The sequence below is a fragment of the Myxocyprinus asiaticus genome, chromosome 39, assembly GCF_019703515.2.
Source record: "Myxocyprinus asiaticus isolate MX2 ecotype Aquarium Trade chromosome 39, UBuf_Myxa_2, whole genome shotgun sequence".
Lineage (NCBI taxonomy): Eukaryota > Metazoa > Chordata > Actinopteri > Cypriniformes > Catostomidae > Myxocyprinus > Myxocyprinus asiaticus.
Window position 1 is genome coordinate 3,529,233 of NC_059382.1, and position 20,033 is coordinate 3,549,265.

The 20,033-nt window shown below is 36.6% G+C and overlaps 2 protein-coding genes across 5 annotated transcripts; both read left to right on the forward strand.

The window, feature by feature from the left end:
• Positions 1–5,513: 5,513 nt before the first annotated feature.
• LOC127429610 (gastrula zinc finger protein XlCGF8.2DB-like) lies at positions 5,514–10,505 on the forward strand. Its single transcript, XM_051678735.1, has 3 exons — positions 5,514–5,616; positions 8,243–8,478; positions 8,645–10,505. Exons 2-3 carry the CDS (start codon positions 8,406–8,408, stop codon positions 9,721–9,723), a joined length of 1,152 nt encoding a protein of 383 aa, XP_051534695.1. The 5' UTR covers positions 5,514–5,616; positions 8,243–8,405; the 3' UTR covers positions 9,724–10,505.
• A 2,689-nt stretch (positions 10,506–13,194) lies between these two features.
• LOC127429614 (gastrula zinc finger protein XlCGF8.2DB-like) lies at positions 13,195–19,665 on the forward strand. Of its 4 annotated transcripts, none has more exons than XM_051678747.1 (4): positions 13,202–13,242; positions 14,535–14,721; positions 15,906–16,151; positions 16,354–19,665. In XM_051678747.1, exons 3-4 carry the CDS (start codon positions 16,058–16,060, stop codon positions 17,166–17,168), a joined length of 909 nt encoding a protein of 302 aa, XP_051534707.1. In that variant the 5' UTR covers positions 13,202–13,242; positions 14,535–14,721; positions 15,906–16,057; the 3' UTR covers positions 17,169–19,665. The 4 variants fall into 4 exon arrangements, with proteins under 4 accessions (XP_051534708.1, XP_051534707.1, XP_051534705.1 ...); XM_051678745.1 differs by lacking the exon at positions 13,202–13,242 and adding an exon at positions 13,355–13,619; XM_051678748.1 differs by lacking the exon at positions 14,535–14,721 and having other exon boundaries at positions 13,195–13,242.
• Positions 19,666–20,033: the final 368 nt, after the last annotated feature.

Genomic DNA, 20,033 nt, shown 5'->3' on the forward strand with positions numbered 1-20,033 from the left:
ATACTACTTGACATTGGCGTGCACTGGAGAGAGCTCATTATCGTAAATAAATATGTACTTTTTTCTTACTTTTTCTGTACTTTACTTTAGATAATATACCTGTTATTAATAGTAATAATAATAATAATACTTGTTATTCTTATACAATGTTAGGTACATTAAAATATTCTATTTTTCATGTTTAATATGGGTGTTTTTCACATTCACATTTTTTGTGTTTTTGTTTTTACATATAAGATTTATATATATATATATATATATATATATATATATATATATATATATATATATATATATATATATATATATATATATATATATATATATATATATATATATATATATATATATATATTTTTTTTTTTTTTTTTTTTTATTTATTTATTTTTTTTTTTTTTTTTTATGAAAGTCATGACAATTCCCACCACAGTGTCATTTCCACCACATCTGAAATTCTGTATTGTGTCTAATAGCATACTGTCCTGGAAATGACGCTGATGGAAAAGACATGTTTAACATTTTTTAAATAAAATTGCCAACTCCTTTACCTCGCTATGGCTGATTTTATAGCAAACATTTTGTGTATCCTAAATCACAGTTATATAATATTCTTATACTTTTTGCATCATTTGGCAAAATTACAGCTTGGTTGGAAATGACAGCCAATAAATATTCTGCTCATATGTGACATTTCCTATGATTTTTCTTTGTTTTTTCACATATTTCATCTCAAGCATGCTTTTCACTGACACGTTTGTCCTCTTGGTTAACAAGTACACTAACTTTAAAAAAAAAAAAAACTTAATTAGTGGCTTAATTGACAACAACTGCGGGACAGTCTTAATTTTTGAAAAACTGATAGAAATCATTTTCACACAGTAAACATTAAAATGCTTTATGCTTATTTCACTCTTTAAACTATCATTTTAAAAAGGTTATTAACATTTTAATGATGATTTTTTTTATTTCAAGATTGAAAGTCTGGGACATGGGTGAAACAATTATCAAGTATAAACAATTATAAGTATACTCGTAAACAATATGGCAGCTACATTACTTCAGTGTAGAAATAGGTCATTGTCTGAATACATTTACAGTAATAAAAAACACAGTTAAGCTAAAAAGAGTGTGAATTTTTGTAAAGCTTTATACCCCCCATTTTGAATCTTAAGATTATATGTATATATAAAGTGCTCGTATGCCTTAAGAAGCCTAATGTGATGCACAAGTAGCATGGACTATTTGTAAGACAGTTTTGGGTACTTTATTAAGCATTAAAGTGTTTCACTATGTTAGGACATTACATAGTAAATAACTTTCTTTCGTGCTCCACAGAAGAAAGTTATACACGTTTGGAACGACATGAGGGGTGAGTTAATGATGACAGAATTTCCATTTTAGGTAAACTATTGCTTTACTTTAAACGAATAGTTCACCCAAAAATCAAAATTCTCTCATCATTTACTCAACCCCATGCCATCCCAAATGTGTATGACTTTCTTTCTTCTGCAGAACATAAATGATGATTTTTAGAAGAATATTTCAGCTCTGTTGGTCCATTCAATGCAAGTGAATGGGTGCAAAAATTGTGATGCTCCAAAAAGCACATAAAGGCAACATACAAGTAATCCATATGACTCCAGTGTTCTAATCCATATTTTCAGAAGTGATATGATAGGTGTGTGTGAGAAAGATATTGATAATGATTTAACCACTGGAGTCGTATGGATTACTTTATGATGTTTACGTGATTTTTGGAGCTTCAAAATTTTGGCACCCATTCACTTGCATTGTATGGACCAACAGAGCTGAAATATTCTCCTAAAAATCTTTGTTTGTAATCTGCAGAAGAAATAAAGTCATACACATCTGTGATGGCATAAGGGTGAGTAAATGATGAGAGAATTTTCATTTTTGGGTGAACTATCCCTTTAAAGCAATATTCAGGGTTCAATACAAGTTAAGCTCAGTAGACAGCATCTTTGGCATAATGCTGATTACCACAAAAATACATTTCAACTCGCCCCTCCTTTCCTTTAAAAAAAGCAAAAATCAAGGTTACAGTGAGGCACTTACAATGGAAGTCAATGGGCCAATTTTTGGAGGGTTTGAAGGCAGAAATGTGAAGGTTATAATTTTATAAAAACACTTACATTAAGTATTCTGTTAAAACTTGTGTGTTATTTGAGCTGTAAAGTTGTTCAAAGCGTTATTTTTACAGTCGTTTTAAGGTTTGTTGACACGCATATTGTTTAAGTGGCAAGTGGCTATACTTTTGAAACAGTGAGTATTTTAACGTTTACGGATTGGCCCCATTGACTTCTATTGTAAATGCCTCACTGTAACCCAGATTTTTGCTTCTTCTTTTTTTTTTTTTTTTTTTTAAGAAAAGGACAGATGAGATTTATTTTTGTGTTAATCAGCATTATGTCACAAATGCTGTCCATTGAGCTTAACTTATTCCGGTATTGAACCCATTTTTTTTTTATTTATATGACTCTGTAGAGAACTTAATTGTGTGAAGCGCATTCCACATGGGCATCGGTGGTATGGTTTCTCTGTAGTATGCACTCTCTCATGCGATCTCATGTTTCCTAACACTCTGAAGCTCTTATCACAGTGTGAGCATTTGTACGACTTCTCTCCAGGATGAATTCTCTCGTGATTCGTCAAGGGTCTGGGTGAAGTAAAGGCCTTTCCACACTCCAAGCACACATAATCACTGCTGTTTAAAATAGTCCAGCCAGGAAAAACGCTTTTCACAAAATGAACACATGTAAGGCTTCTTATTGACATGAACATTGAGGTGGACTTTAGACGGTATCCTAAAGTAAACTTCTGACCACACTGATCATAGTTAAAAAGCTTTTCCCCAGAGTGTGAGTGCAGATGATAATCAAGTCCTGATTTATTTTTGAAAGTGTTCCCACAGTGATGGCACGTGCTAAGCCTCTCTCCAGTGTGAAGTTTCTTGTGATGCTGAAGACTTCCTTTATTATTAAACTTTTTTCACACTGATTGCAGGTGTACGGCTTCTCTCCAATATGAATGTCAATGTCTACATCATATGTGAAATTGTTTTCACACTGAAGCCACGTGAAATAATATCTGGTCTTTGATCATAGAGGTCTGAGTTTTGAGAAATTCTTATCCATCTGTGAGCAGCTCAAAGTTCCCTCTCCAGTTATGAAATTGTGACGTTTCTGCAGTTGATGTTTCTTCTCGTTCACTCCCAGCAGGTCTAAAATGAACATATTAAATAGTCAAAAATCAATCAAGAGAGTAAACAAGCATGTTGAGATCTTTGATTCAAGAAAGATTAATTCGGTCATTCTCATGTTAATACCATCAAAACTACAGACAACTGCTATAGTATAACGGGCTAGGTATTGATAAAGGTTTCACGATTCGATTTGATTCTGATTAGATATTGATTCATTTGGGTATATTTCAGTTGTAATGTCCCTTTTGCTTACATATGAAAGAAATTCTCTCTCAGCTAATGCATTCTAACTAGGTACATTACAAAAATATTAAATGTAATAATTATATTTTTAGTAAGTTTTTCATCATTTGGGTCACATTTTAGCTTTTTAAAAATGAACAAATTCATGTATTCAATCAATAAATAATATATTATATTTCATATATTATTTTTTGTTACATGTTTATTGTTTAATTGCATAATTTGTACTATTTACAAGTGCTTACATTGATTTGTTGAACACGTGCTAAAAACCGGTACTGTCTCTTTAAGAAAACCAGCATTTCTGTAAAGAGCGTCTGTAAATGAGCGCATGTTAAAGAGAGAGACTCAAATGGGTTTATCTCATAGGTAAAAATAATTTTTAATAAAAAATGACTCTGTGGTCAGCGCTGGAGGATTCTATAGTTATACAGTGGCCTCTAGAGGTGAAATAAAAACAATCACTAACACTTCAAGGGGATTTTCTGTATCTATATCTTTCATCATTGACAATATGCATCCATATTTTTATCCTCACTTTAATGCATATTTTTTTATTATAATTGCAATTATAGAGTCCCTTGTTTGTTTCGGGCTGGTTTAAAATTCCAACGCACCCAATTTTAATTTTATTCTGGTCGTTATTAGGATTTTGATCGCACAAACTGCATTTGGGATTTTCTTTTTATTTTGGACCCTGGCAGCCTTAATGTCTGTACCCGTAGTAGTAAGGAAAGACTAAGACATTTTTTAACATTCTATAAATCGATTTTAAGAACTATCGGCTGATTAATCTGTTATCGGCCTTTTCCACCACCTTAGTCATCGGTATCGGCAAAATCCGCTATCGGTTGACCTTTAGTTTTGATCATGTTTCTATGTCATGTATGTATCCGAAAAGCGCTACAAGACATTTTTGTGTCTTTTTCTTTTGTTTTTCTTTGTAAACATGCATCTGACTGCTGCGCTGCATTTTTTAGATGGCGGTTGAAAACAGGCCTCAATGCACTTGCGTTCGGCTCTATTCGTGGCACGGTGTCTAGCTTTTTTTTAGCACAAGGATGTGTTTGGTGTGAACAGCCCCTTAAGCTTGGTTTATATTTGACACTTCTGCATGAGTGTAAGTGTTGCGGGAGGTTGAAGAGTAATTTTGATTAATTTTCATTAATAAAGCGCCCCTCCCCCCAGTTTATTTTATCTTTGCACGTAGTTCACGTGCAGCGCTTTCATCACATTGGACGAATTTGAGGAAAGGGGCAGGGCTGATGTGCCTGCACTTTTGAAGCAGTGTAAAACTACCACATATGAAATTACCTGTTGCAGCTCCAGTTGTTTGGTTTAGAAAGATATGTTTTTATCAACTACCATTTCTATACTGAATAAAAAGATAGCACAATAGTTTGAATTCACTAAAATATCCTATTACAGTGACACTTTCCAATAAAGTTCTACTCATTAACATTAGTAAATGCATTAGGTACCAAAGCTATTTTTAACAATGAACCTTTATTAATCTTGGTTAATGTTCATTTATAAAAACAGTTGTTCATTGGATGTTCATGTTAGTTCATAAAGCAATAACTCATGTTATTGTTAAAATATACAACTTTTATTTAAAAAAATAAATGTAATATGCTGGAATTATTAAGCAAGACATCAGGTGCTTGCTAGATGCCAACCCCCCCCCCCCCCCCCCCCCCCCCCCACACACACACACACACACACACCCCCGCCACCACCCCACCCCACCCCCTTGGGCAACTACCCATGTCGCCCATGCCAAAATCCTCCACTGGATATAACTAAATGTATATGACTGAAAACGGTATAAATTAAAAAAATAATCAAATCTTTTATTCACAACAGAAACTGTACTTTCGTCCACCATGTTGACTTTTATGGCTCCTCCCAAATCGTAAACTTGGGCATCAAAATAATCATGGAGTTTTCCAATTGTAATTACAAACTGAAGGGGTGTTCATGTGCTGTTTCGTAACTCGCACGTGAAAATAGTATTTTAAGCAAGACCTCTCCTGATTATACACTGAAAGGTAGATCATTGAAATGAAACACTGTCCCTTTAAGAGAAACGTCCACATCAGTTCCGTCTCCTTTTTTCTTTACATTACACTCAGTGCGCCTGGAGGGAGGTAAGTGAGTGCTGCTACTGCTCATTAAATGTTTTTGTCATTTGTGTTTTTATTGCAATAATAAATAAGTGTTTTTTAGAGTTTGCATGAAGTTTGTGTTCGCACATGGAGTGAAACTACACTAAAAAAATCAATGATTTCGATGAGGTGACAGCACATTCCTGTCGATGGTGCCACAACTACTTATTACTTTATGCTTAAGTTTATGATACAGAACAGCGTTACTAATGGCGTCTTGTATTGCTTGGTTCTGTTATGGTGATTGGGGCTTCACCACTCATGTAGTTTGAGTAATGTAGCTCTTCTGTTGTTCTGTGAATTCCTTACAGGTTCATACAGTTGTTATGCTTATTGTTTTAAATGTCAGAGTATCATACAAAAATAATGTAGGCTTAGTACATGCATTTTTGACTTAATTTATTCCCTTTCACGCAGCATTGCAAGTCGACCCGTTTAAACCCTTTCTCGAGAAAACTGAAGAAAAATGAAATTATATTTGTTTGATGTCGGTTCATGTACACATGCGTCAGAAGGTCTCTGGCAGTGTTGTTTTGCATTTAAGAGTCTTTTGTTCCGAACCAGAGCTTTGCAGCATATAAAACTTGCCACGTCACGTGATTTTAGCAAACGAAGCTCCGTGACGTCACACTGTTTTGAGACTCGGTTTGACGCTAGGGGGCGCGTGATCCTACAGTGACCCCTCAGTCAGTGTCAAACGTGACGATTTGCTTATTGTAAATCAGTGATTTTAAATGTTGAGCACTTTTGAGATCTAGTGAGGCACTGAAATGGACATTCTTGTAACCGAAAATTCTGGACAAACTGGGCCAAAAAAACGGAAACCGAAAACAAAGTCTATTTCAAATTAGACTTTGTTTGGAATAATTAAATTCTTAATGTTATTGTTAGGGGTACACCAAAACTACTTTTTCTGTAACTACACATTTCATTATAAAATATGAAGCCAGTTCTATTGGCACATTTTTTCCCCCCACATTGTATGTGGACCTTGAATGTGGAATGGATTCTTTTGTGTTAATTTTAGTTAGTTACTTAAATATTTAGTTATTTAAATATTTATTTAAATATATTTAAATATTAAATAAATAATTAAAATATTATTTTGATAATAATAATAAAGTTATATTATACAATAATACAATTTAAATCGTAATTTCTCAAATTTAAAACCCTCTGGCTTTTATTTTGGCGCAACATTCCAGTAAGAACTTTGAGCTGCACTTAAAGTAGCTTCACGAGCTGTGTGTGCTCATGCTGTGTGTGTGTGTGTGTGTGTGTGTGTGTGTGTGTTAAAGCGGTCGCACACCGGATGAGAAGTACCATGCCACGTCGCGGCTAGGACACGGCACAGGTATTAAACACCGGGCACGTCAATGCGATTCAGGACAGACAGTACACACAAAAGTTACCAAGGTTTTTCCCTTCTTCAAGAATTAACAATGTGAGAATAAATAATCTATGCCCTTTTATGATCTGGGTCGAATTTAACGGAAAATATGCGAGTTGCGCTCTGTGCCATGGCAGAAATTTGAGCAGCCTCTTGAGTCGTAGCTGGGCGCCGCCAACAGATGCAGACTGGTGGCGGTGGTGTGCTTATCGTCATTGAAAACAGTTCTTTCGAATTTTAGAACGCGCCATGTCATCCGCCAGAGAGCAGCTCTCATTCATTGAAGCACACTGCGCATGCAGACTATATATTTAGTTATTAAACGCATCCTCTGCGATTCACAAAACTTCATAGAGCTTCAAGAGACTTCGAATATAATGCACAAGTCAAATGGACTACTTTAATGGTGTTTTTATGCTTCTTTAATGTCATAATGAAGCTTGACAGTAACAGCTATATTACACGTTATCGGAACACTGGAAAACGGTCTTCATTAATGTGCTAATGACTATGTTTACATGGACACCAGAAAACGGCTTATTGTGAGAAAGCAGTAGGGGTGGGCTTTTCTAAGGACGCGTCAGTGTACACATGCATCAGGCGGACGCTTTTGGAGCATCTCACTTTGGTTGCATTGTGTCATTAACATACGGTTTTTGGTCGCATTGTCAAGTTAAACGTAGTTTGATACTTTGAAAAACGCTCCAGCAAGCTGTGTTTGAATGCAAGAACATGTTCTCAACTTGTCATGTCTGCTGTTGGAAAGTGTAGTTTGTTGTCTGTACAGCTGGAGTTTTTATTTTATTTTTATTTATTTATTTATTTATTTCAGTTTGTCCTTTTCTCCCTAATTTGGAATGCCCAATTCCCAATGTGCTTTTAAGTCCTCGTGGTCACGTAGTGATACGCCTCAATCCGGGTGGCGGAGTACGAATCCCAGTTGCCTCCGCGTCTGAGACCGTCATCCCGCGCATCTTATCACGTGGCTTGTTGAGCGTGTTGCCACGGAGACATAGCGCGTGTGGAGGCTTCACGCCATCCACCGCGGCATCCACGCACAACTCACCATGTGCCCCACTGAGAACGAACCACATTATAGCGACCATTTTTTGTCACATGTTTTATTTACAAATGGCACCACATAGGTGTGGAACAAAACTGTATATATAAAATTGAGAAAAACAAAACTGCTTAAAATTAAAAATGTTATTTTGGCAGATCTGGTCTTCTGAAGATCCATACAATTTCCACCTTCACTGAAGCCACTCCCACAAGAATTCCCCAATAAATACTGTGAATATTCCCACTATCCTACAAGAGAAGTGCTTCAGACCAGCAGGAAGAACTCCAGGTGCAACAACTGAAATCTGTGTGATATAATATGGAAAAATTTGAGGACATGAGTGATCCAGAATCGTGCAGAATGAAACATGAAGATATTGAGGAACAAAGAGGTTGGTGTCCATTCTTGATTCATTGTTGACTGCTGAGGAACATTCATGTAACAAAGCTTAATAGCATAATATTAAAATGTAATTCTCTGCTAATAAATAAGAGGTCAGTTTTGTTTTCACATTTGTGCCTCAACTGATTTTTGATTATTACATTTGTTCTATTCAGACATGATGGAATGGCAAGAGGGACATCAAGACGAGAAACATCATTACATCATAACAGGAGACAGCGATTTTAGTTGCTCAGAGACTTTGCATTTCTCACATGAAACAGAAGCTGAAAACTCTTTGATCTGCATTCAGTGTGGAGAGACTTTTGCATGTCAAGACAACCTTGAGATGCATTTAACAATTCACATTAGAGAGAGACCTTACGCGTGCCTTCACTGTGAAAAGAGTTACACATGTAAAGCACATCTCAATAGACACATGAGAATTCACACTGGAAAGACACCTTACACATGTCCTCTGTGTGGAAAGAGCATCACACAAAAAGAAAACCTTAAGATTCACATGAGAGTTCACACCGGAGAGAAGCCTTATATGTGTCTTCAGTGTGGGAAGAGTTTTGCACGTAAAGAAGGCCTTAAGGTTCATATGAGAACTCACACAGAAATCACAGAGAAGGGTTTCATCTGCCCCGAGTGTGGAAAGTGCATCTCAAAAAAAGAAAACCTTAAGATTCACATGAGAATTCACACCGGAGAGAAGCCTTACACATGCCCCCAGTGTGGACAGGGGTTTGTATGTCAAAAAAATCTTAGGAAGCACATGAAGATTCACAGCGGAGAGAAGCCTCACGCATGTCATCTTTGTGAAAAAAGTTTCTCCGAAAAAACAAATCTCAAATATCACATGCGCAGTCACTCTGGTGAAAAGCCATTTAAGTGCGATCAGTGCGGTAAACGTTTTACAACGACATCACGTCTGACAACACACCTGCAAGTTCATACAAATGAGAAGCCGCACTGGTGTTCTGATTGTGGAAAGTTTTTTTCACGATTGGACAATTTGAAAGATCACCAGAAAAGACATGCTGGTGTAAAAGATCATGTGTGCTCTGAGTGTGGGAAGGCCTTTACTTCAGCCAGCCAACTGAATAAGCACAGGAGAATTCATACTGGAGAAAAACCTTACAAGTGCCCACATTGTGAAAAGTGCTTCAGTTGGCCAGAAAACGTGAAAATACATCAGAGAGTGCATAATAGAGAGAAACAATTCCAGCATTCGGTTTCATCAGAATAATCCGAGTCTTTGCACCCATTTAGAAAAAACATTGTCAAATGTTGTCACTAGGGATGCACGGATGTATCGGACACCAATATTTATCGGTCAATTACATTTACATTTATGCATTTGGCAGTCGCTGTTATCCAAAGCGACTTGCAGTGCATTCAAGGTATACATTTGATCAATTTTGTGTGTTCCCTGGCTGGGAATTAAACCCATGATCTTGGTGTTGCTAGCACCATGCTCTGCCAGTTAAGCTACAGGAGACACATTTTTGACCAATTTAAAATCATCGGTCATAAAATGCTGATATGAAAAATCCATTATTTATTTATAATTTATTTTGTGCATTTATTGCTTTGTATACAGTTTACAATAATTTTTTCTATATGTAATATAAATAAATACAGAACAAAAAATATCAGTCCATAATATATCTGCAAGCGGCAATTATCGTGGTCCAAGTAGTTTGGAAAGGTGGAGAAAATGACCATAATTGCCACATTTTAAGGAACAGATCTGTCAGAGGCAATTAAGTAATTTCATTACTTCGCCATTTTGAGTTTTCTTTACATTTTAATTTTTTTTTGCATGTATACCATCTAGAGACCGCATGACAAAAAGTTATCAAATTCATTTCGACTTATAATTTAAAAAAAGAAGCATTGTTATGACCAAGTTAGTGTATATTTCTCAGACATTTCCTTGTCTTTCTGGAAAATGATTATTGTTAACATAAGGTGAAAATAAAGATTCCTATGATCCCTCTTTTGCAATTATGAACTATGACTGGTTGAAAATGTTGTTTTTGAAATGGTGCAGCCCTCATGTGAGGTGGATGAATATTGGTAATTCATTAAAAAAACATTATACCGTTGGGCTTGGGTAGCTCAGCGAGTATTGACGCTGACTACCACCACTGGAGTCACGAGTTCGAATCCAGGGCGTGCTGAGTGACTCTAGCCAGGTCTCCTAAGCAACCAAATTGGCTGGTTGCTAGGGAGGGTAGAGTCACAAGGGGTAACTTCCTCGTGGTCACGATTAGTGGTTCTCACTCTCAATGGGGCGTGTGGTAAGTTGTGCGTGGATTGCGGAGAGTAGCATGAGCCTCCACATGCTGAGAGTCTCCGCGGTGTCATGCACAACGAGTCACGTGATAAGATGTGCGGATTGATGGTCTCAGAAGCGGAGGCAACTGAGATTTGTCCTCCGCCACCCGGATTGAGGTGAGTAACCGCGCCACCACGAGGACCTGCTAAGTAGTGGGAATTTGGCATTCCAAATTGGGAGAAAAGGGATACAATTTTTTTTTAAAAAAACATTATACCTCTATAATACAGTAAAATATAGACTAAATAAAAACTCGAGACTAAACTCGAACTGGCGCCGGAGGCGGGATAAAGAAGAGCCGGAGCACCAGCTCAAGACAGAGAGAGACACACGCAGCTACTGTGTGTGTGTCTCTCTGTTTAAGTTGATTTATGTCATAAGAAAGTTTCATTGACTGCTCAGCGGGTTCAAGCCTCCTCCTTCCCGGGTTTCGGCACCAATGTATTGGGTAAGGATGGGTAAGGAGGAGGCAGGAACCGGCTGAGCAGTCAGTGAAACTTTTAATTACTTAAATCAACTTAGACACACACAGCGGCCGCGTGTGTCTCTCCGTCTCGAACTGGCACCTCCGGCTCATCTTTATCTCCCTCCCGGCTGATTAGAACAATTCAAGGCCAAGCGTGCATCCTCACGGCCCTGCCACACCCTCCTCCTCATCACAATTTTATTAATATATATATATATATATATATATGGGGTTTATGCTTAAAACAAGGGGAATCTATTTGCCAAAGGGGTAAGAAAACGAAACTTGTTTTTGCTATAAATAATTCCTTTTTATTTTTTTTATTTTTTTTTATAAGCATAAATGTTACTATACTACATTTTGTAAGATTTCTCTAAAAACAAGACCAAGTATCTTATGTCATTTTGTTTCTCAAGTAAATTGATCTTGTTTTAAGAATGTTTAGATATTTTTTACTGGAAGACAAGACAAAAATACTTGATAAGAAAATGATTGTGTGTGTGTGTGGGCAGGTTTAAGTGGTTTACGAGGACTTTTCTTAGGTTACAAACTGGTAATTACAAGTGTATTATGCTATAAATGTGGTTTATGAGGAGATTTCTAGTGTCCCCATTATTTAAATTGCTTAAAAACATACTAAACGATGTTTTATTGAAAATGTAAAAATGCAGAAAGTTGTTTGTGAGGGTTAGGTTTAGGGGTAGGGTTAGGGTTAGGGGATAGAATCTATAGTTCATACAGTATAAAAATCATTATGTCTATGGAGAGTCCTCATAATGATAGCCGCACCAACATATGTGTGTGTGTAATTTGAATTTGCAATGGTCTATCATAATATGTCAAATTTGAGTTCTGTTGTGAAGTGTAGAAACAAAATTGGAAAAACGACTTTCCCCCACATCAATCATCCTTATAATTTTATATATATATATATATATATATATATATATATATATATATATATATATATATATATATATATATATATATATATAATCTTCCTTTTATAGATTGTAATTATCTTTCATTGTAGCTCTTAAAATTTCAGCCATGTGTTCTACAGATCTAATTCAAGTTCAATGGAAATTATTTATGGTTTGAACAATACAATACATTTTGTACCTCTTTGTACATTTTTAAAGCATAATTCTTATGCAAAACTGTAATCGGATGACAAACTAAGGTAAGTGGCAAAAATCAGTCTCTGCTTATAGTTTTTTGTTAAAATAAGTATCGTTATCAGACAAGCTTTTTTATCGATGCATCCCTATAGTAGTCACAGTGAGCAAAGTTCATCCTCAAGTCCAATTCTTACAAGTATGTGAGTATAAATTGCTCAAATTACCTGTAGTGTGAAGTTTGTCTTTGTTCATCAAAGGAAATTAAGAGGAGGTCACTATATTAGGACAGAAAACTTTGCTGTTAAATGCAACACTTGTAATGAGGTGATTTTTAGAGACTGAAAGATTGCTGTGGATTTGAAGCTCTTCAAAGAGTGTAACATATATATGCTGTCTAATTTGTTTTTCAATACTCATTAAAGCTGGGATGTGTGCCGGTTCTTGTTTGAATAGATTACATTAATAACATTTATATGTCTTATAAAGTGTCTTGTTGAGTGAAGACTCAAACTACTTTAATTATAGATATTATAAAACAGTTCCGGACCTCAACTCTGATTGGACGAGAGGACGCTCTTTTTAGGCGTTTCTGATTGGGCGAGAGGACGCTCTTTTTTTGGGGGGGCGTTTCTGATTGGGCGAGAGGACGCTCTTTTTTTTTGGGCGTTGCTGATTGGGCGAGAGGACGCTTTCTTTAGGCGTTTCTGATTGGACGCTTCCTTTGGGCGTTTCTGATTGGACGAGAGGACTTTTATGGGCGTTGTCTAAATGACATTTTGCGCCCTTAAAAGGCGCTGCGGGAAGGGGACGCTAGTGGAAGTGTCGTTACAAACGAAGGTAAGAAAATGTTTGTTTGTTTCTTTCTTTCTTACTTTTTTCACAAGAGGAGCTTCCATAAGACTGTTAGCGACGGGTACATTCATAAAGAAATGCGATGCTCCCTTCAGAGTGCCCACATGATCAAGAGTTCAGTCCTTCGGAGTGAGTAGGGTATAGGGATGATCACTTTCGATTGGAATTCGCCCTTTGTTTCATCGCGTTCATGTGTCACTCAAGACTCGAACAAGGAGTCGTTCTCCACCGAAACACTGGAAGTGAACAAGAAACAAATATACGAACTAAACAGCACGAGTTCAAACCAGAGTATGTGAGCTGTGCAGAAAGCGAGTTGTGCTCCATGCTTTTGCTAATCTGGCCAATTTTGGACTGTAAACGTAAGTGATTTAATATTATTTACTTTTACGAGACCTGGTACCTACAGCTGATATACAGAACAACCATCTTACTTGTGTGATTGTGTTATTTCTTACATATAAAACAACTTTTATGTTTTTTTGCTTAAGTTATGGTACAGAAAAGTGTTACCACAGACCTTTTAAAAGTCTCTGACTTTTACAGTGGCGCCATCTTTGATTTTTGACGGGAATGAAAACGAGGCTGTGAGGGATGTACTGTCTCTTTAATGACATGCACTGAATAAAGTTACCAAAAAGCTCCTAGATCACCTATAATTTTCCACAACTCATGTTCTTGGAGTTTTTTTGTCTAATTACAATTTTTTAAATTATATTATTTGATGTGTCGTCAGTGGAACGATCCAAAAACACTTAAAACAACTGTACAACCCATTGTTATTATTATTATTTTTTATTTATTTTTTTGTCATTATTTTTTTAACTGTACATTGTTATTGTGCATTATTCCATGTGTATTTGTATCACATTACCTTGTGTTATATTACCCAGGCATTAATCCAGACATTATAAAAAAGTAGTTGGGTTCGGGAGTCCGTTTGGGATATACTCGTAGCAAAATACCTGTGTGAATACAGTATAAACAGGATGTATATTTATGCAACAGCGCTCTTTACTCATCTCACTCGCATAAAAACACAGATTATATACTCCTTAGAATGCATCAACACAATGGGAAGAACATAATGAAACAGTTATGCCAAATTAGGTAAATATATGCTTTAACAGCATTCAGTATATTAATCTCTAGCACTGACAGCTAGCCTGAGCAGGGTAGGATAAATGTTTGTAGAACAGCAACAGTGCCCTACTGTACAGGGATGAAATTATTTTTCTCTCTCTTGTTTTTTTTTTTTTGTTTTTTTTTTTTTACAGACTCTGTGTGTATAGACCTTTCATCTGAAGTTTGTCTCGCAAAATTGTCACGGATTTGGTGTGAACAGGCCTTTACTGCGGGCCAAACACATCCTGCCCACAGGCCGCCTGTTGAAGAACCCTGCCTTACAGCCTCATTGTCATTCCCGCCAAAAATCAAAGATGGCACTGCTGTGAATTATGAGAGGTGATGTGATGTTTTAACATAAAATCGTAGCATCGTTTGGGGCAGATTTGAGTTTGAACAAGCAAAAATTCAACCAGCGCAGAGATGACTTTCTTCTGTTGAACAAAAACGAAGACTTTTAGAAGAATATCTCAGCTCTGTAGGTCCATACAATGCAAGTGAATGGTGACTAGACCTTTTTAAAGGTCCAAAAAGTATCCATGTATCTCCAGTGGTTAAATCCATTTCCTCAGAAGCGATTATGATATGTATGGGTAAGAAACAGATAAATATTTAAAGGTGCTGTCAGGGATTTTTTTTGTGTGTGAAATGATATGCAGAAAATGTCATTATTACCTGTCAGATCGCACTGAAATAGGCCTAGGTGCCATGAAATATCTTACCTAGGTCATATGTTTAGCCAATCGGAAGACTTTCTGCCAGTCAGTCATTGTGTGCGTTCACAGGGCAGCCTATAAAATGCTCGTGTAAGTGCTGGTAAAGTGTAAGGCTCCCTCAAAGCGCTCCGGGACACTGGCGAAATGCTCATGAAACCGGGAACCCCCCCACCCCATAACAACAGTCTCTAGTGTGTTTGTGTGCATGTGTCTTTGGAGTGCGGGGTTTTGGAAAGAGGGGGCATGGCTAAATCAATGGCTAGTCTTGTGGAAGTTCCAGAACGGCTAAAATCGCTTGCAATACCTTTAAGTTATTTTTTTTACTTTAAATTCTCCTCTCTGCCCAGTAGGTGGCGATATGCATGAAGAATATGAATCACCAAAAACAAAAGAAGAAAGTGAAAGTGGAGATTTATAGTAATAAAAGGACTTAAATATCGATGTGTTTCTTATCCACACCTATCATATCACTTCAGAAGACATTTGTTTCATGTTTGAATGAAACAAAACAGACAATTATTTGTTGGTTAGGGTGAAACAAAATCTGTATTCTTTTAATAGTGTTTATTCATATTATTATTTATTTTAAAATGTATTTATTTTTAACATCTTGCAGTTATTTATTTGCAGTTTCTTTAAAATTAAGCATTTCTTTATCCATATGTTAATGAGGAGGCTTTCATTCAAAATATGTTATTAAATTCATGTAAGAATATAAAATACAGAAAAAATGGTTAAAACTGTGAGAATAAAATTGAGATAATGAACAAAATATTTACATTACAATTGAATTTTTTGTTTTGGCAGATCTGGTTCTTTGGGGCTCCGTCACAGTTCACACCTTCATTGAAGCCACTCCCACAACAATTCACCAATAAATACTGTGAATATTCCCATCATCCTACAAGAGAAGAAGTGCTTCACACCAGCAGGAAGAACTCCAGGTGCAACAACTGAAGATGGTGAAGATGGAGTTTGTTAAAGAGGAGAAAGAGGACATGAGTTATCCAGAGTCATGCCAAATAAAACACGAAGATACTGAGGAACAAATAGGTTGGTGTCCATTCTTGATTCATTATTGACTGCTGAGGAACATTCATGTAACAACTTCACCAGATTTATTGATCATAACCTTTTATTGCAGTTGTTTTCCTGATCAAGAACAGAACATTCTGCTATTAAATCGGTTCGCTTTTATTTTCACATTTGTCCCTCAAGTGAATTGATTTTTTATAATTTAATGTGTTCATTTTAGATCTGATTGAAGTGAAAGAGGAAAGTCAAGAACTGAATGAAGTGGAGGAGAAACATCACAGCTTCAAAATAGGAGAAAATTATTTTAGCTGCTCACAGACAGAAATGAATTCCTTTCAAGAGAGGACTCAAAACACAGAAGCTAAAAACTCTTTCACATGCCATCAATGTGGAAAGAGTTTCACATATAAATCACATCTTAATAGACACATGAAAATTCACACTGGAGAGAAACCTCACACATGTCAGCAGTGTGGAAAGAGTTTCATACATAAATCAAATCTTAATAGACACATGAATATTCACACTGGAGAGAAGTCTCAAACATGCCCTCAGTGTGGAAAGAGTTTTTTACGACTCCAACATTTGAAAGATCATCAGAAAAGACACACTGGTGTAAAAGATCATAAGTGCTTTGAGTGTGAGAAGGCCTTCACCACAGCCAGCCAACTGAAAATGCATAAGAGAATTCATACTGGAGAGAAACCTTACACGTGCCATCAGTGTGGAAAGAGTTCTGCAAGTATAAGTAATCTTAAGAAGCACTTGAGAATTCACAGTGGAGAAATACCTTACACATGCCATCAGTGTGGAAAGAGTTACAGATATAAATCACATCTTAATAGACACATAAGAATTTTCACTCAAAAAAAGAGTTTCTGTGGAAAAAGATTAACTGATAAATCATATTTCAAATATCACATGCGCAGTCACTCTGGTGAAAAGCCATTGAACTGCGATCAGTGCGGTAAACATTTTACGACAACGTCACTTCTAAAAACACACCTGAAAATTCATACAAATGAAAAGCCTTAAAGGGATAGTTCACCCAAAAATGAAAATTCTATCATGATTTACTCACCCTCCTGGCATCCAAGATGTGTATGACTTTCTTTCTTCGGCAGAACACAAATTAAGATTTCTAGAAGAATATCTCAGCTCTGTAGGTCCATACAATGCAAGTGAATGGGTGCCACAATTTTGAAGTTCCAAAATCCATCCAAAAGAGAGCATAAAATTAAATATGACTCCAATGGTTAAATCCATGTGTTCAGACATGATATGATAGGTGTGGGTGAGAAACAGATCAATATGTAAGTCATTTTTTTATCATAAATTCTCCTCCCAAACCAGTAGGGGGCGATATGCATGAAGAATGTCAATCACCAAAAACAGAAGGAGAAAGTGAAGGAAAAGGACTAAAATATTGACCTGTTTCTCACCCACACCTATCATATAGCTTCAGAAAATATTTATTTAACCACCAGAGTCATCTGGTGCACTTTTATGTTCGCCTAATGTTGATTTTGGAGCTTCAAAATTTTGGCACCCATTCACTTGCATTGTATGGACCAACAGAGCTGAAATATTCTTTTAAAAATCTTTGTATTCAGCAGATGAAAGAAAGTCATACACATCTGGGATGGCATGAGGCTTCATTTTTGGTTTAGCTAGCCCTTTAAGACTGATTTATACTTTGTCAAACCTACGACGTAGACTCATAGCTTGCACTTATAGTTCTACGTTGGTTCTGCATTGTCCTGCGAGTACACAACTAAGTGCTAGTATTATTATATTGAGAGGACATACCTTCATTTCTAAAATAACTATACATTTAATAAATAAAGACAAATGCAATTTTTGGATTCAAAAGTATTTATTAAGCCATTGTAGCTTTAAAAACAAGTTCATCAAGGTATGTAGGCCTACTATGCCTAAAAAAAAAAGTCAAAATCCTTTTCATTTGTTACATTAAAATTAGGAAATTTAAATAAATTAAAACTAACCTTTTCCTGCTGTATTTACGCATGTAAAAAGATTCTGAACAATGATTAAAAATGAATGAGTAAAAAACCTGGTTTAGATAAGTGATAAGCCCCCTATGAGTAACCAATACAAACATGCTCAAGTGCAGCCAATCACCTTTCAGATCACATACCTGGCTAATTGGCCCACACCTGACATCAATTGTAGTGGTTTGATTACTTCAGAATAAAACCGGCTGTTCCATGAGGATTTCATTACTAGTATTGCATGGTAATGAATTCAAGAATTCACCATGACTGGAAAAGTGCTTTCAAAAGGGCTCCGGGATAAAATAATGGAAAGGCACAGGTAAGGAGAAGGGTACAAAAGATTTCAAAGGCTTTAACCATCCCTCTAAGTACCGTTCAGAGCATTATTAAGAAGTAGAAAGCGCATGGCACCACCAAAGCCTTTCCTATAGACCGGGCCGTCCCTTCAAACTGGATGACCGTGCCAGGAGGATATTGATCAGGGAAGCTGTCAAGAGGCCAAAGGCAACTTTGAAGAATTTACAAGCCTTTATGGCTGAAATTGATCAGTCTTTGCATGAGACAACAATCTCCCAAGCTTTACACAAAGCTGGCCTGTATCGGGGGCGGGGCCAGAAGGGTGGTCCCCTTAAAATGAGCTGTTCCATCCCAACTCGGACCCCACTTGCATCCTGGAGACAGTGCACAACGGCTTAACTCGTCCGTGTTGCGCATGGTCCATAACAACGTTACGCCTCCTTAGACAAATGCATGTGACAACAATTTCCCAAGCTTTACACAAAGCTGGCCTGTATTGCAGGGTGGCAAGAAAGTTCACCTCATCTGAAAAAATGCCACATTAAGTCTCGTTGGAGGATTCATGGTTAGATGAGACAAAAAATGTAAATTCTTGGACTAAACTCCATGCGACATATTTGGAGAAAACCGAACACTGCGCACTACCCAGAACATACCATGCATACTGTGAAGCATGGTGGTGGCACCATTATGTTATGGGGGTTTGATTAGGTCATGTATAGTATTTCAAATTTAAGATGGTAAGCCTAGCGATACAAATGGTGGGTGTGTATGTGACTGATTCAGCCTATGTCATCAAAATCTCACAACGACCAGGAAGCCAAAGTTGGCAACCCTGCGTAGTACATGCTTGTGTAAATACGGGTTAATCCATGGCATTAAGGTAGAAGCCCACTCGATGGCAGTGTGTAACAGCAAGAGTGATGTTCTGCTGTGTTGTGATGAAACACGGTTCAATGAAAGTCCTTTTTAATAATTACATGCCTACTGTAGACATTCAGTGCACAATTTACCTTTTGAGCAAATGTAGGGGTCTCTACATCTGGGATGGCATGAGGCTGAGTAAATAAGAGAATTGAAATTTTTGGGTGAACTATCCCTTGAAATTGTTTTGAACATTTCAGAATTCTTTTTAGAGACTAAAAGACTGATGTGGTTTAAGCTCTTAAACTTTTACAGTGTGAATAAATGTTAATAGAAATAAAGTCATTTATATCATATCTTTGCGGTCTAATTTTTTTTTCAAAACTCAGTCAAGCTGTGATTTGTATCAGTTCTTGCTTGAATAGGTTACATTAATATAATTTATGTATTATTAGCAAGGCAGCTTGCAAAACAAGTGCCATGCAGGTCACATTTTATATTTTATCAAACTATGTGCAGACTTTAATTTTTTTGAAACCTTTAGTTCCGGTCCTCTAATATGATTGGACGAGAGGATGCTTCACTGGTTGCGCCACTCTGCTTTGTTCAATTTTATTCAATGATTTGTTCAGTGACCGTTTCATTAGACTGCACATTTCGATTAATAGGTGTTGACAAATGAACGTCATTATGTCATGAGTCACCCAATCATTGACTCGACTGA

Bases quoted from the DNA above. Each gene is read 5' to 3' on its own strand.
- LOC127429610 (XM_051678735.1), top strand. From the start codon at position 8,406: ATGGAAAAATTTGAGGACATGAGTGATCCAGAATCGTGCAGAATGAAA. The intron at 8,479-8,644 runs GTTGGTGTCCAT...TGTTCTATTCAG, and splicing joins AGATATTGAGGAACAAAGAG to ACATGATGGAATGGCAAGAG.
- LOC127429614 (XM_051678748.1), top strand. From the start codon at position 16,058: ATGGTGAAGATGGAGTTTGTTAAAGAGGAGAAAGAGGACATGAGTTAT. The intron at 16,152-16,353 runs GTTGGTGTCCAT...TGTTCATTTTAG, and splicing joins AGATACTGAGGAACAAATAG to ATCTGATTGAAGTGAAAGAG.